General features: G+C 38.5%; 1 protein-coding gene across 2 annotated transcripts in view; it reads left to right on the top strand.

Moving 5' to 3' along the window:
- VPS13B (vacuolar protein sorting 13 homolog B) overlaps window positions 1–15275 on the top strand; it is a 410777-nt gene that overhangs the window by 331085 nt on the left and 64417 nt on the right. For both annotated transcript variants that reach the window (XM_056853998.1, XM_056853999.1), the window contains exons 40-42: window positions 1214–1410; window positions 3996–4177; window positions 5672–6021. In XM_056853998.1, coding sequence (XP_056709976.1) covers window positions 1214–1410; window positions 3996–4177; window positions 5672–6021 — 729 coding nt within the window. The remainder of the gene's footprint in view (window positions 1–1213; window positions 1411–3995; window positions 4178–5671; window positions 6022–15275) is intronic.

Raw genomic sequence — 15275 nt, 5'->3', positions numbered from 1 at the left:
AGCTTAAAAAGGGTCTTAAACAGAATTTTTAAAAAAGACTATAAAACTATAAATAAATAATTCCCTTAATTAAAAGTGTGGGTAAACAGATGTTTTGGCCTAAAGGAAATTAGCATGGGCATTCCACAGGTGAGGTGCCACCGCTGAAAAGGGCCTGTCTGGTCTCCACCTGCCTCACCTCTGAAGGCAGGGGCACACAGGACAGGGCTTGTGAGGATGATTTTAGTTGGTGGAGTATGGGAGGAGGTAGTCTTTCAAGTACCCTGGTCCCACGCCCTTTAGGGCCTTAAAGGTCACAACCAGTACTTTGAATTGTGTCCAGAAACAGCTGGGCAGCAGTGCAGATCTTTCCGATCATATTAAACATAATGAAATGTATTTATTTATATCATTTGTATCCTACCTTTTACCCAATGGGGACCCAAAGCAGCTTACATCGTTCTTTTCTCTATTGTAGCCTCACATCAACCCTGTGAGTTAGGTTAGGCTGAGGGAGTGTGAATCGTCCAAGGTCACCCAGTGAGCTTCCGTGGCACTAATGGGAAATTCAAATCCGGGTCTCCCAGATATGAGTCTGACACTCTTAACACTACACTATGAAAGTGATACAATCCATGTATACCATTTTATGTTATATTTCTGTGTGCAGTTGCTGTATAGAAAGCTTCAGTTGCTTAGTTAAAGTCTTTAGAAAATGGCTTTTGATGCAGTGGTGTAGCCACATCCCATGGAGTTTTTGATTAATTAATATACATATTCATTACATTTAGTTGCTTAGTTAAAGTCTTTAGAAAATGGCTTTTGATGCAGTGGTGTAGCCACATCCCATGGAGTTTTTGATTAATTAATATACATATTCATTACATTTTATATAATACTTTGGGTGCTTGTTGATATTTGTAGTAATAACTGAAGATATATCTTGACCCCACTCAGAGGAATAGAAAATCCTATTAATTTCATCTTGATGAATATTTAACCTTTAAAAGGTTAAATTTAAAGGTTAAATATTAAGACTTAAATATTTAAATATTAAGACTTAAATTTAAAAAGTTAAATATTAAGACTTAAAAGATGGCAGCAAATAAATAAATCTCAAGTATTTGCCATTAAAAAGTCCAGAACTGTAGCAGTTTTAAAGTGCATTATGCGCATGATTTTATATTGGTTTAGAAATGACAGGCAACTAAGATTTTGCTTACTAATGTTACAGATTCCTTGCAGCTTGGAATACTGGGATGAGCTCCAGAAGTCATTTGTAGCATTCAGAGAATTCAGCCTATCAGAAAGCAAAGCCTGTGAACTGCCGCTGCCTAGTATCGACTTAATGACTGACCAGAAAGAGCTTGTAGCTTCGGATCTTTGGAGGATTGTCCTGAACAGCAACCAGAATTCAGGAGATGACCAAAGGTAACCAACACTACTGTTGTTTCAGAGGAACAGATCATTCAGGTGTTAATTTACAGAGTTTAGATCACCAAAGCATTTTGGGAAGGAATCTATACCTTATCCAGTCCATATTATTTTGCTGGGCAATGTTCTACGAGAACAAAGTGTTCCAGTTTGCCACTTGAACGTGTAGTTCAGTCAGTTGCAGAGAAATACACTATTCTTAATTCATTCCTGACCAACTCCTGTCCAGCGTAGTGGCTGTGTGGTGTGAACACAGACATAGGCAAGAAGTCCTGTATCCTTTTCTTCCAAAACTACAGTAACCACTAGAAGGTGTTGTATAGTTACCTAAATGTCACTGATATGAATATTGTTGGTTAATTTTTGAAGGCATTGGAGCTTTAGCTTGTGTCCATGCAGCTCTCTCTCTAGATACATGAAAAAGAAAGAGATCACAGGCACGATGGGGATGCAATGCTTTTAAAAATACATGTAGAACCACATACTTCTCAAAAACAGCTGATGAATTAGGAGGATGGACTTTGTGCATAACTTAGTTGTGTGTGTTTGTGTGTGTTAATAGCCACTTATATGCCTCAGAAGTTATATAATTCAGGGGGAGGCTGGAAATAGAAAATGGATAACAAATCAATACAAAAAAATTGAACATCTGGTTTTCATTAATCATATCGGGTTGAAATTATTTCTTGATGTTAATTGTGAAGGAATGCATTTTCATCATTCAGAAGTTAAGTGTTTTAGACAAGGTTAATTCCTTTGAATGTGGGACCATCACAAAATTACCTCAGTGGTCAGCTTAGTATCACAGAAATGTGAACTCTCTGGGAATTAAGGATAAAGCTTATGGAATTCAGTAGAATTTTTTTCATCAAGGCATTTAGAACTGCAGTCACATTTTTTTGTTATATGTTCATTTGGGGCTTTTAACTGTATCTAATATTAAAAGCATTTTCCGTAAAAAGTCTTGTCAGTGGCAGTCCTGATGAGTTAAGCTTCTTTTATGTGGAATCCGATGATATGAAAAATATTCAGTGTTACCTAAAATGAAAAGTTTCAGTATCTCTTTCTGTGGGTCAAAGAATAATATAACTTGAAGGCTGCTCACCCACATTAAGAAATTGCACAGGGTTTCTGTTCATTAGCTTAGCTGTGTGGCCAAGCAGATTCTCAGACCTAGACACTCAAAAGATTAACTATAGGTATGCTTTCTGTGTCTTCGCATGTCGCCTCTTCAGTAAACGATCCATTATGAAATCCAAGAGGTGCTGTATTTTTCCTGTTGGTCTTCACATCACATTATGCTGTTCTCTTTCCTTATCCTCGTTTTCATGAAACGTTTCCTTGCTGCTTTCCACTTGTCTATTTAAACTAGAGGAGGTTTTGATTTCTGGTTTTACTTGAAACTGATGCCTTTGCTCAGTGCAAAGGGGCGGGAGAACCTGCCTTGGTCATTCCGGTGAAAGGACCATCTCCTCCATTCTAGCCTCCCCCCAACTTGTAAAACACAGTGGTAAGCATTTACTGCTGGTTGTCTGCAGTTGCTGATTTCCCTGTGGCTTTTATGGCCAAAGACAAACAAAGTATCCTGTGCTTGGCACACCTGACTCTGCACCAACCTCTGTCCCTGTTGTAAGGAAAGTTTAAGTTTGTACCTGCTTGTACAGCATCTGGGGATAAAAGACTGCTGAGATGTCCACGTACCATAGCTGTCAAAGACCCTACCCTCTCATTGCCATAATTTCATGATTGCCTTTGAGTGGTACTGCGTGGCTGTTGTGGGGGGTGCTCCACGGCCATACTCAGTGGCAATGTGCTCGCCCTTGACAGCCTAAAAATATAATGTTGTATTGATGTGGGTGGAGGAAAACCTTTTTTTCTTCAATCACAGTTATAAATTCCAAAACAAAAAGAGCAGAAAGAATTGTCTTAAATTAGAAGTATACATATACACGCAGCATGGCATTAGTCAATAGAACATTTAGAGATCTTTGAACGTGATTACCGCATAATTCTTTTAAGCATTTAATGGCAGTATAATTTTTACTGAAAGAAAGCATGATAATGAAAAAGTTGCAGCTTCAGATTTCTTAAAATTTCTGTTTTACCAAAGCTGGGCAAGAGATTGTTCTAAATTAATTACTATGCAGTACAGTACAATACAGGTGCAAATATGAAAAGGGGGAGTATTTCTGGGGGAAAGTGTATATTTTCTTTCATTTAAATTATGGGCTTTTATCATTACACTGTTTTAAAAAAATTCGTACTGTCTTTTTCAAATGATGAGACATTTCTTACCCTGCCACTTATATAAAGTTTTTAATATGCATAGTTTATTTTTCTCTGTGAGTTCATTCCAGTTGAAACATGCTAGTGTTTTCAAAAACAACTCAATTCGCTCTCCTAAAAGATAAAGGGCTCAACAAGTTGTAATAACACGCACCATTTGTTTTTTGTTAAAGTAATCATGTTCTGCTCTTTGCTTATGCCCTTAGCAACGGGTCATATAATAGCAAATGGTCAAATCCTATGAAAAACCCCTGCATACACAGAAGTAACACAGCCACTGCATTTCCCCCCTGCAGCTCTGAAAGCGAATCAGGCTCTCAAAGTGTGTGCGATCAGCTCGTAACTCCAACTGCACTAGCAGCCTGTACCCGAGTGGACTCGTGCTTTACCCCTTGGTTTGTGCCTGCCCTTGGGGTTTCCGTCCAGTTTGCTCATTTGGAACTTCACCTTTGCCACCATCTCGATCAGCTAGGCACAGGTATGTATCTTACACTTCTCAAGAGGACGACCGTAAATGTAGTTTTTAACATTTGCTCTTCATCACGCCACCTGCTTTACATTTGCAGTTTCTTGGTTCATGGAACCATATGCTCAGATAACTTACACCTACTTATCGGTAGCAAGAATGCACAGGAAAGATCGTGAGCTCAGTCCTGCTGTTTGTTTCTGGGAAGGCTCAGTAACTGCAGAAGGTGTTGCATCTTCTGACTGGTGGCCACAAGTGCCCCTTCCCTGCATTCTAGGCTATCTGAACAAATTTGGCTCTTTGAATTTTCTAATATGCTTCCTTGCTTCCGAAGGTTTTTGCATTTTCTTCAGAGAGAGATTCTAAAGGAAACTGTAAGCACAGTGACCTTAGTTGTTATTCCAACAAGAAGAAAAAAAACATACTTTTTTGTTCAGTAGTCTGTGCCATTGCATAAATATCAATTAAGTATCTAAAGCTGTGGATCCCACAGGCTGAGTATGTCAGTTAATACCCAGTCTTTCTAGGGATATGATTTTCTGTAAATTGAAAATAATCTGGGTACCAGTTACTTAAAATACATTTTTGTATACAAAATGATTCCTCTTATTGATAAGGGTGCTTGAATAGTCCTGACTCCTTATGCCTTTTTTTGCACTTGAAAATTGCATACATTTTAAGCAGTTTTGCTGCTAAGTTTCCCCATATATTTATTTAATGGTGACCACCCCTAGCCCTGTTACAAGAGAATTTTCTGGAGAGTGGCCATCAACAGACGGTGGTTGTTTCTTCCTTAGCCGTAAAGTAGCTTCTGGTTTTTTACTTTCTAGCACCTTTGGGTGGCTCTGATATACAGTAAGAGTTACTCAGCTAATTCGTGATGAACTATATTTGCTTTGGTGTTTGATGGTGTTAGTAATTTATGTGCAACTGTAATTGTCATTGTCACGACCGTGGTAGTAGTGGTCTGTCAGTAATATTTAGTGGCTCTGGTACCTTATTATGCTCACTTTCGCATAACACACACGAGATGCTTAAATGTATACCAAAAAAAAAAAAGAAGAAGGAAAGAATGGCTTTGAAAAACAGTTGGAATCAGCCTAGTAAGGTGTGGAGTCAAGTGCTGATGCATATATTTTGCCTCATGATTTGGGAGGAAATAAATAATAAATATTTCTATGGCACAGTTCCAGTGCTTGGAGATAAGCTTCTTGGAACAGACAAGAATGACTGCAGTTGTTGACAGCACTTAATCTATAGCAAAGAAAATTTTACTGTCTTTAATAGGGTTATAGTGTTTGCTTTTCCATAATAGCAACTAGTAATAGTTCCATAACAGTAACTAATCTCAGCATTCTCTCTTTCTCTCTGTGTATATACACATAAAATTTAGGAAATTGTATAAACACACACATTCATTGATCTCCTGATTTAATTAAATAAACACTTGTTCAGTATTGAAAATACATCTTGAGATATACCACTGAATTTTATTCTTTGTTTCAGTGACACCAAAGTTCCTTCATCCATTTATCTCTGATAAAAATGTCCCAAATGAGCTGGAACACTTGATAATCTCATTCAAAGAGCCACATATCTATCTGCGGCAGTGGAACGACAGCTTAGTCTTCAGAGAGATCCAGTTCTCCACCACGATTGACTGCAAACTTTTGGAATATCGAAATGTTACGATGCAGGCGATCATGAAGCCCTTTGGGATGTTTGGGCAGATTGCTGTTTCTGGAAATTCAGTGGAAAAGTTACTGGACTGCAATGTGATGGTGGATCCCATATTCGTCAGCTTTGGGCAACATGCAGTTCACTCTCTCCACAAAGCAATCCAAGCTTGGCAACAGGTAGGGTAAATAGTAGGGCATGAATGAAAAAAATCAAGCCTGGTTTTTTTAAATAAAAGTTTTTAAAAGTGAGGAGGTACCGAACACTCACTCAGGGGGACAGGTATAGGGGAGACATGGCAAAGTGGCTGCCCCCCCCCAGCAGTACCAGAAGGATGGCTGAAAATAAAGAATGGTCAGATGCAAATAGATACATAGAGTAACTGACGGCAGAACGGGCAGGGTTTATGGTGGTGGCTTTTTCTCTCCCAAGGTAGCAGACAGCAGGCATCCTGTATAGATCTGAACTTCTGAAGGAGGCTTGGCAATAGCTTCAGGAAGTCTAGTCTAAATCATTGTATTATTTATTTTCTCTAATAATAAATGATAACTTTTGGCAGGAAAGCCTACTAGAAATTGCCTTGCTATCATGCAATTTCTAGTAGGGAATTATGAAGGGAATCGGAGTTTTATAAGCCATTTTTGATTAATTTAAACCTGTATAAGTAAGATCAGAATCTGACCTGATGAATTGTTGCAATTCCCAGCCACTGAAAATAAAATAAAAGCAGTTAAAAAAATTAAAATGGGGAAATTCCCCATAGCAAACAGCGAGGCTATGCCACCAAAAAAGGTGGAATGGCAACACCGCAGTTCAAGGGGGCATTCCTGGCGCAAAAGGGGTGAGGAAGCTGACTAACATCAGCTCCGCCCCTTGGAATGCCTTGGGAATGCCTCCCATGGCAGCGCAGGCTCCAACTTCCAGGATTTTGCTACCGGCGTAGTGGCCCCGGCAGCAGAGTCCCGCTCAGTGGTGTGGCTTACTGACGCCAGCATGAATGCTCCCCTGTGCTGACGTAAGTGCCCTGATCCCGGGATAAATAGGCACTTAAGCCAGCGCAGAGTCATGCCAGCTGCTAAGCCACTTCAGCCCGCCCCCCCTTCAAGATTGCTGCCTTAAATTCAATATATTATAAAAGATTAGTAATATGTGATCGGCAACTTAGATTTGTTTGGTATTCCTATTTTTCCCCTTTTTAACTCACTGAAGGTGTTTGCTACATTTTGCATTACATTCAGTACAGGGAAAATTGATAGTTCAAAGGAATCTGAACATGTGCACGTTCTCTTTTCTGCAATAACTACTCAGACAGTCTTGCACCATCTCAAGCTATCCTGTCCTGCAAAAAAAAAAAAAAAAAAAACACCATTCTCCTTATCAGTTCAAATGCCTAAACGAAGTCTGTGCATTAATTACCCATCACAAAACTACAATACTAAAGTTAGAAAAGATAAAACATCTGTTTCATATCAGAGTTTCTTTTTTCAAGGCATTCCATGGCTTTCTTATTGTAAAAGGACGTTCATAAAACAAGAGCTAGTGTGATTTAAATCTTTACAGCTGGTTCAAATATCACTGTGAAAAAAAGAGTCTTTGTAGCTCCAATTTCTGCTTTTTGTCATATTTTGAGCAATGTGCTTAGCTGAAAACAAGCAAACAGCAAAGAGAGCTTTGGATGAGGCCCGTTCCGCATGGGCTGGTGGGGTAGCAACTACTGCAAAATGGCCTTCAGAAAGGTCAGTTGCTTTGTGCAGTTAAAAAGTCTCTTAGACAGCATACGCACATAAATAAAATACACTGTATAAATATTTAAATGTTCTTGCCCACTTCAGAACGTGAATGGCTAACTTGGACTACAGGGTGCCTTTGAGGATCGCTCCTCTTTGCAAACAACAGAGTTGTATATTTGTTTAAATAGAGCCACATTGCTTCACATGGTCCTGACAGGTACATTCTATGAATAGTTTAGCCTGATTTATACATGTAGATGGCAACGTTCAAATGACCCACAGGAGGATATGCTTCTGTAATTGTTGCTGTAATTTTCTCATTTCCTCTCAGGTCAGGAGTTCTTGCCACCATCTTCTGTTGTGGTGGGTGGGTCTCTAGCCTACAGTGCACTAGATTAAAAAACTCGCCCTACTTTTAAATTAGGAAACACCAGGCATAGAAGTGGGCTCAGAACTGCTCATTATCATTAATTGTTAACGTGTTCCTTATGTGGCTTCCTCTCTGCCACATACAGAAAATGAGTTTTCCACTGGTAAATGTCGTTTGGTGTGTCGGGTTGACTATCAGCACAGCACTCTGCCTGACAAAAGCACGCATACTGCAGTTACTTGAATTCTTTTTAACTGAGTATCTGGGACAAGTAATTTTGTGCACAGTGCAGATAGGAGCTGACATAGGAAGCATAAAGCAATTTGGCCTTGCACCTTTAGGTCAGGAGTTCAAGATTAACAGAAGCCTCTGTCAGTATTTGTTTCTCCCAATATGTAGGCTAATTTTTTCCCCTTAAGTAATGATGGCAATTTCGAAAGTAGATTAGACTTTAAACATACCATAAGGCCATTTGCTTTATAATTCTAGGTCACATGTTCAAAACTCAAGAAGTTGGATTTTTTTTTTAAAGCCACTTATTTCCCTTATGTAGGTAACCAGTTCAAAGTCTAATACATTATAACAGAAAACACTCTCTTAAATGCAAAGGACATAATCCAGCCAAAGCTAAGCTTTATGTCCCACTAACATCAATGGGAAAGACTTAAGTGTATGATGCATTGAAATATGTGAGCATCAAAGTGCTGAACTTCGGCAAGATTTTGCCCGAGTAATGATAATGGCATATTTAAAGGCCAAACTGTAGACATTTACCATGGAAAGCAGTTGTAGAATGGTTGAAAGCTTGCATCTCTTTGCCAACAAAATGTTGGCCTAATAAAAACTGTCTGGTCACCAGAGCTGAGTTCTTTGAGCTGTGGTAAGTTTTATTAAATCCAGTGTAATATATTGGAGATTTTTAATTCTGTATGATCAAATAAACAAAATGAAAATATGTAAGAAGGCTGCATTTCTAGTTATATAGACATTTTCACTGTATTTTACCATTAGAAAGGACTCCCCCTCCCAAATTATTAGAAAAACTAAAAGCTGTGGAAAATAGATGAGTTGAGTGAAAGACCTCCAGAGCCTGTTCTCTTTGGATGATATATTACAAACTGTAAATCATCCCACCACAGGGATGTATTGATAAATGGTTTCTAAAATGCCACAGGGAGGTATCACCTTTTAAAGATAAGGGAATCCATACATTTGTTCCTGCCTGGGTCCATGTTGTGGTTTAACTTTTTTGTTATTAGCACGTTGATCCCAGTGTATTTAAGGAAACTGAAATGAATCACAAGATGTCAGTCATCAAATTATCAATTATCTTCCAGGAAGGTGTAGCATGGAAGCACGGGGGAAAAATATAAGCCAGAATAAAGCAGGATTCTTAGAACATGTATTTCTGTGTCCAAAATGGTTTGGTTCTTCCTGGTCCAGCTGGAAGGCTGCTTCAAACATTATTTTTTATCAGCCTGATCCTGAGACCACATCTAAAATGTTGTGTCCTGAATGGCTAGATGGCACTGGCAAGACAAGATTTGCCTTTAGAACAACCTGGAAGCCAGGCAGCCACATAACTTTCTGTGGAAGCCGGGCAGCCATATACCTTTCTGTGGTCTGAAAGTGACATTCAGAGCTTTGTGGGTTCCCTGTAGGGATACAAGCAGCTTGCCGAAGTAAATGGTTTCCCAAAGACCTGCAGATCGGTAATTAACTGAAAGCCCTGCCTTGCAATTTGATGTTCTAGAAGGCTACTGGGGAAGGAGGGAGGAGGGACCACTCTTAAGGCTTCTCTCTCTGTCCCTTGGTTGTTCAAGCTGCTGTTATTCTTCTCCCACTTGATAACAGAAATAGCATATAGGAAATGGAACTATATTCAAGCAAGGTTTTTGCCTAATGACCAGAGTGTTGAAAACTGTGTCTTGAGCCCTAGTAACAGTCTCACCCGTGAGTGTGTTGTGTGAAGGATGCACAAGAAGGATGCACAGACACCAACAGGGTGAGAGCTGCTGCTCCCTCCACCTTCACATCTTGACCACAAATCCTTCCTTTCTCCCTTGTTCTCTCACCCCTTTTTATATTCTCTTGTTCCTCCTATTTGCCAAGTGAACCCATCTCTAATGGAGGGCTTAGTATATTTTGTGTAAATGTAACTGGGGTTAAAATCTTGTCTGCTCTGATATAAAGAGTAAGCAGACTTAACAAGCTTGCAATTGGGGACACAGAAAAAGGAATGACAGAAAAAAACCATTAGAATCCCTTGGTTCTTTCAAAAGGACTATATGAATGCACTGTTGTTTTTTTCCTGAATGACAGTTGCAAAACATGAAAGCAAAAATGATTGGTTGCTTAAAGTTGATCTTTAGGAACTGTTTCCAAATGGCAAACCAAAGTGCTTTCCCCAGCATAAACAAACATTTCAGAGCAAGTAACCTGGAGTGGCAGAGATATGGCCTGACAGCAGTCCAGTGGAGGTGTGACTGGAAGGCGTGGCTGTGTTGGTCACGTCTCTGGAGCCCAGCTGGTCAGCGTTAACTTAGGCAAAGCACAATGAGGGCCCAACCCAGCCAAGGTGTGGAGAGGGGATGGGGTTGGGAGGGGATGATGGGGTGGGGTCCCAGCTGGTGGGAGGTGGAGGAAGCCTCTAAGGGCTGATTGGCCCAAGCAGTAGGGGGTAGAGCATGTAAAGGCTGTGAGGGTCTTTTTAATCCCTCTCAGCCTAAGGAGGAGGTGGTTGGGGCTGCTCCTGTCTTAGAGTTTATACAGAGAGAAAGACAGATGAGGCAACAGGGAGCACACTGACAGGAGGAGGCAGACCCCCTCTTCTCCACATCTGTGGTCTGAGGGACCTGGAGAATCAGGAGGAGGTTGCAGATGCCATGCTCCTGGGAATCAGGAGGAGGTTGCAGATGCCATGCTCCTGGGAATCAGGAGGAGGTTGCAGATGCCATGCTCAGCTCCTCCCTTCTCTGCTCCAGTTTCCCTTTGGCCACACCAAGCCACCCTTCTATGGTTGCCCTTCCCTATGGCAGTCCAGTGGCCAAAGCCTCTCAGATCTAAACAGTTAATTACAAAGAATACAATGAATGGGAGATTTGCATCCTATGTATGCCTTGTAATCATAGGCCAAAGCTCATAACCCTGCAAATATTATTTTATTATTTGGTTTTCATTATTTGCTATAGAAATAGAGTCTGTATTCTTCACTTCAGTATTCAATCAGTGAAATCATTAATTAACACATCCCATTAAAGTTTTTAACATCTTGTGGTGCTATTAGAGTTGCCAACTCCAGGCTTGAAAATTCCTGGAGATTTGGATAAAGCAGAATTTAGGGAAGTGGGAGGAACCCTGTGGCACAGAGTGGTAAGCTGCAGTACTGCAGTCCAAGCTCTGCTCACGACCTGAGTTCGATCCCAATCGAAGTTGGTTTCAGGTAGCTGGCTCAAGGTTGACTCAGCCTTCCATCTTTCTGAGGTTGGTAAAATGAGTACCCAACTTGCTGGGGGTAAAGGGAAGATGACTGGGGAAGGCACTAGCAAACCACCCCATAAACTAAGTCTGCCTAGGAAACGTCGGGATGTGACGTCAACCCATGGGTCAGGAATGACCCGGTGCTTGCACAGGGGACCTTTACCTTTTTAGGGAAAGGGGGAGGGACCTCAGCAGGGTATAATTTTTTAAAAATTTATTTAAAACAATTAGTAGCCACCTTTCTTCCTTGCAAAGCTCAAGGTGGCTTACAACATAGATAAAATGCATGTAATAAAACACATTTAATATCAGATATTATAGGTTTGAAATTAGCCTCAATCATTGTAAAGGTGTCCTGATGTAACTTCACACCCAAATAAGTAACATGTTTTTCTGTAAGCTTTATCTTTTTCAGCCAATTGAAGAATCCAATTCAGCCAAGGCCTCATTAAATGGTATTATCACTGCTTTTTCTGCATTTAGTTTATAACCTGATACTCCTGAAAATGAGCAAAGGATTTAAAAAATTACCATTATATCTCAAAACATCAGTTAACATCACAGTATTGTCAGCACATAACATTAATTTATGGTTCACTGTGCCCACCTTTATCCTAGCAACTGTATCAGCATCCTTATTGCTATAGCTAATACTTCAATATATAAATTAAACAATAAGGCTGATAAAGGGTATCCCTGCTTTACTCCTCTGTTCATTTGAAGGGGTCTTGACAATCTGTTATTAATTGACAAACATGCTGATGAAGTCAAATATACAATTTTTGCCCAGTCTTTGAACTGATCTCCACAACCAATAGTTTCAATACATTTAAAATTATATTTATGTTCTACAAAATCGAACACCTTCTCTGCATCAAGAAACTAAAATTCTGCCTTCAAATTTTCTTTCTTAACATGACACATTAGATTGATCATTTTTCTTATATTCATTGTAGCTAGTCGACCAGGAATAAATCCTGTCTGATCTTCATTTATATATTTTGATATTATTCCTTTTAATCTATTTGCGAAGATAAAGGTGATAATTTTATCATCGTAATTTAATAAACTAATCGGTCGATAGGAGCTCACTGCTTTTTGGGTCTTCCCCTTGTTTTAAAATCACTATCATTTTTTATTCTGCCCATGATGTTGGCAACAATTGTTTAGCATATATTGCATTTATAGCCACTAATGTGGGATTTGCAACCACTTCTGTAAAACATTTGTATTCTGGAGTAATGCTGTCAAACCCAGGAGTTTTATTCTTTGGAAAAAACTTTACAACCTCTTTAATTTCATTAAAATGTATACTGGTATGTTGATTCAAAATACTTTTATCTTCTTCAGATATTTTAGGTATTTTCAGTTTTGAAAAAAAATATTTATCTTACTTGTATCTGGTTTTTTTTGAAGAAAACAAACTTACATAGTACTGTCCTTCAGTGTTACTACTCTGAAGATGCCTGCCACAGTTGCTGGCGAAACGTCAGGAAAGAAAATTCCAAGACCACGGTTACACAGCCCGGATAACCTACAAGAACCAATTACATAGTACTCTTCAAATTCCTTTATTATCTCTTCTGTTCTAACTACCATTTTACCCTCTTTATTCCTTATTGCTGTAATTACATTGTCCGTCCTTTTCTTTCTTAATCTATAGGCCAAAAATTTACCTGCTTTATTACAGAATTCAAACAAACCTTGATGAAGAAATAACAATATTTTGTTTACTCTCAAGTTCAAATTTCTCCACAGGTTTTTTAGTTTATTTAATATTTTTAAGAGTTTGAAGGTTATGAGCTTTCTTATGTTTGTCTTCTAGACTCCTTAATTTAACTCTCTAAGTTTGTATCTCTTTTTCTCTATATGCAGTAGTACTTATAACCATTACTCTAAAGAAGCTTTCTCTGCTTCCCAAATAGTTATTGGTGAAACATAAGGATCGTTGTTGTTTTTTAAAAATCATTCAACTCTTTCTGCATTCTTTCTCTTATACGCTGGTTATTCAACTATTCATTATCTGCCAAAATCTATCCTTCATTTTCTCCAGTTGAAAACTTACTGTTATGGAAGAATGATCTGCATCAGTTCAATTGTTGAATCTCTAACATATCTTACAAAATCATTAGATACTAAAAAAAAGTCTGCATTGTGAACTGAGGGGAGGGGGATATAATCTCTTTATTTGGGATTCACTGATCACCAAAAATCTATTAAATTGAACTGTATCATTAATTTGGTTAGAGAATTGTGTACCTGTTATTTTGGATCTTCCTACCAGGGAACCTATCATCCAAAGTCAAATTAAAGTCTCCTTCCATAATAACTAAGCCCTCCACACAAGAAATTACAACTTCAATTAGATCATTATTGAACAGATTCTGATTATTATTTGGTGCATAAATATTTACCAAAGTTATCCTGTGTGTCCTAAGAGTTCCTTTAATATATAGATATCTTCCTGCTGAATCAACTAAAGTATCACTACTTTCATCCTCCAAGCTTTATATAGCAACACCTTTACTCTTTTCTGAACCTGAAGCTGAATACACACCTCCGAATTTAGGGGATTGTAAAAGATGATCAAAGCTCTTCTTCATATGGGTTTCTTGTATCAAAGTAATATTTGCCTTTTCTTTTGTTAACTTATAAACATTCTACACCTTTTTGCTGGTTCATCCAGGCCATTAGCATTGATTGAAATTATTTTGATTAATTTCAAATTTTAAAATAAACAATATTATTTTCTTATACTCTTTTAACTTATGTAAAAAACTGTTTAACAATATCTGCTGCTTCATCAGTTGTCCTAACCATGTGAGTTTCTCCCTTCATCTTAAAAGTGTGTCAAAATGGGAAACCCCATCAATACACAATTCCATTATTTCTCTGTCAGTCAAAAATCTCAAATTATGTCTTTTCTGAAGTGGGAGAGGAGAGATGTCTGGAAATATCTGAATGGTTTTGTCACCTAAAGGGCCATGTTTTAATTGTTTGCTATTAACTCTTTAGTTGATAAAGATACAAAAGACACTATAATGCCCCGACAAAATTTTCTACTACGTGCTATCTTGGAGTTTATATGCTTTTGCAATCTTCATACCTTCTTCAAAGTCTGACCCTGGTATTCCTGAGAATAAATTCTCTAGATAAACCACCAAATCATCTTCTTCACGTTCTTTAACCCCCCCAATTTTAACGAAGCTCTGTAATTTGTTGTCCAATTCCTCCACTCTCTTCTAACTCCATTATTTTATTGCTATTTCTGTGAAAGATAGCCTCATTTGTTATGCATTTAGAATCTAACATATCTAATTTAGTGTTGAGTTGACTGAGTTGAATCCTTTACCTAACGCAACATTTCAAATACCTCTTCAGTTTTTCTTTCATTGATTTCTAACCTTTTATTCAGGAACTGTAACTTTTTCTCAAAGGTTTGTGTAATAGCTATCTCACAATTCTTTAATTAATTCACAAAAGCTTCTCTAATATCCTTCAAAGAAAGTGTGAAAGGTTCCGGAGGAGAGTATTGTACCTCAGATAATTCATTAAATACTTTCTTTGGCATTTTGTTTCTAATTTAGGCTTGCTCACAACTAAGTTCACACTAACGACAAGTACAAATATCACTTTTTCTTTCCTGTCCTATCACTCAAAGGAGTACCTCACATGGCTACTAACATATAATACAACAATTTAGTTAAACATAATCACTCCAAATAGTTATATTTTTTGCCAGAGTTGCCAGCCAAGGCCTGAGGTCCTCACCTCTGGTACAGTGACAGGCCTCTCTCACCTAGATACAACAGAGGGCCCAGAAGCTCCTGTCTCTGTCAGCACCCTGATTAGT

Source organism: Euleptes europaea, chromosome 8, assembly GCF_029931775.1.
Source record: "Euleptes europaea isolate rEulEur1 chromosome 8, rEulEur1.hap1, whole genome shotgun sequence".
In the NCBI taxonomy this organism is placed as follows: domain Eukaryota; kingdom Metazoa; phylum Chordata; class Lepidosauria; order Squamata; family Sphaerodactylidae; genus Euleptes; species Euleptes europaea.
The sequence above is the reverse complement of the archived record's forward strand: the minus strand, read 5'-3'. Positions and strand labels throughout refer to the sequence as shown.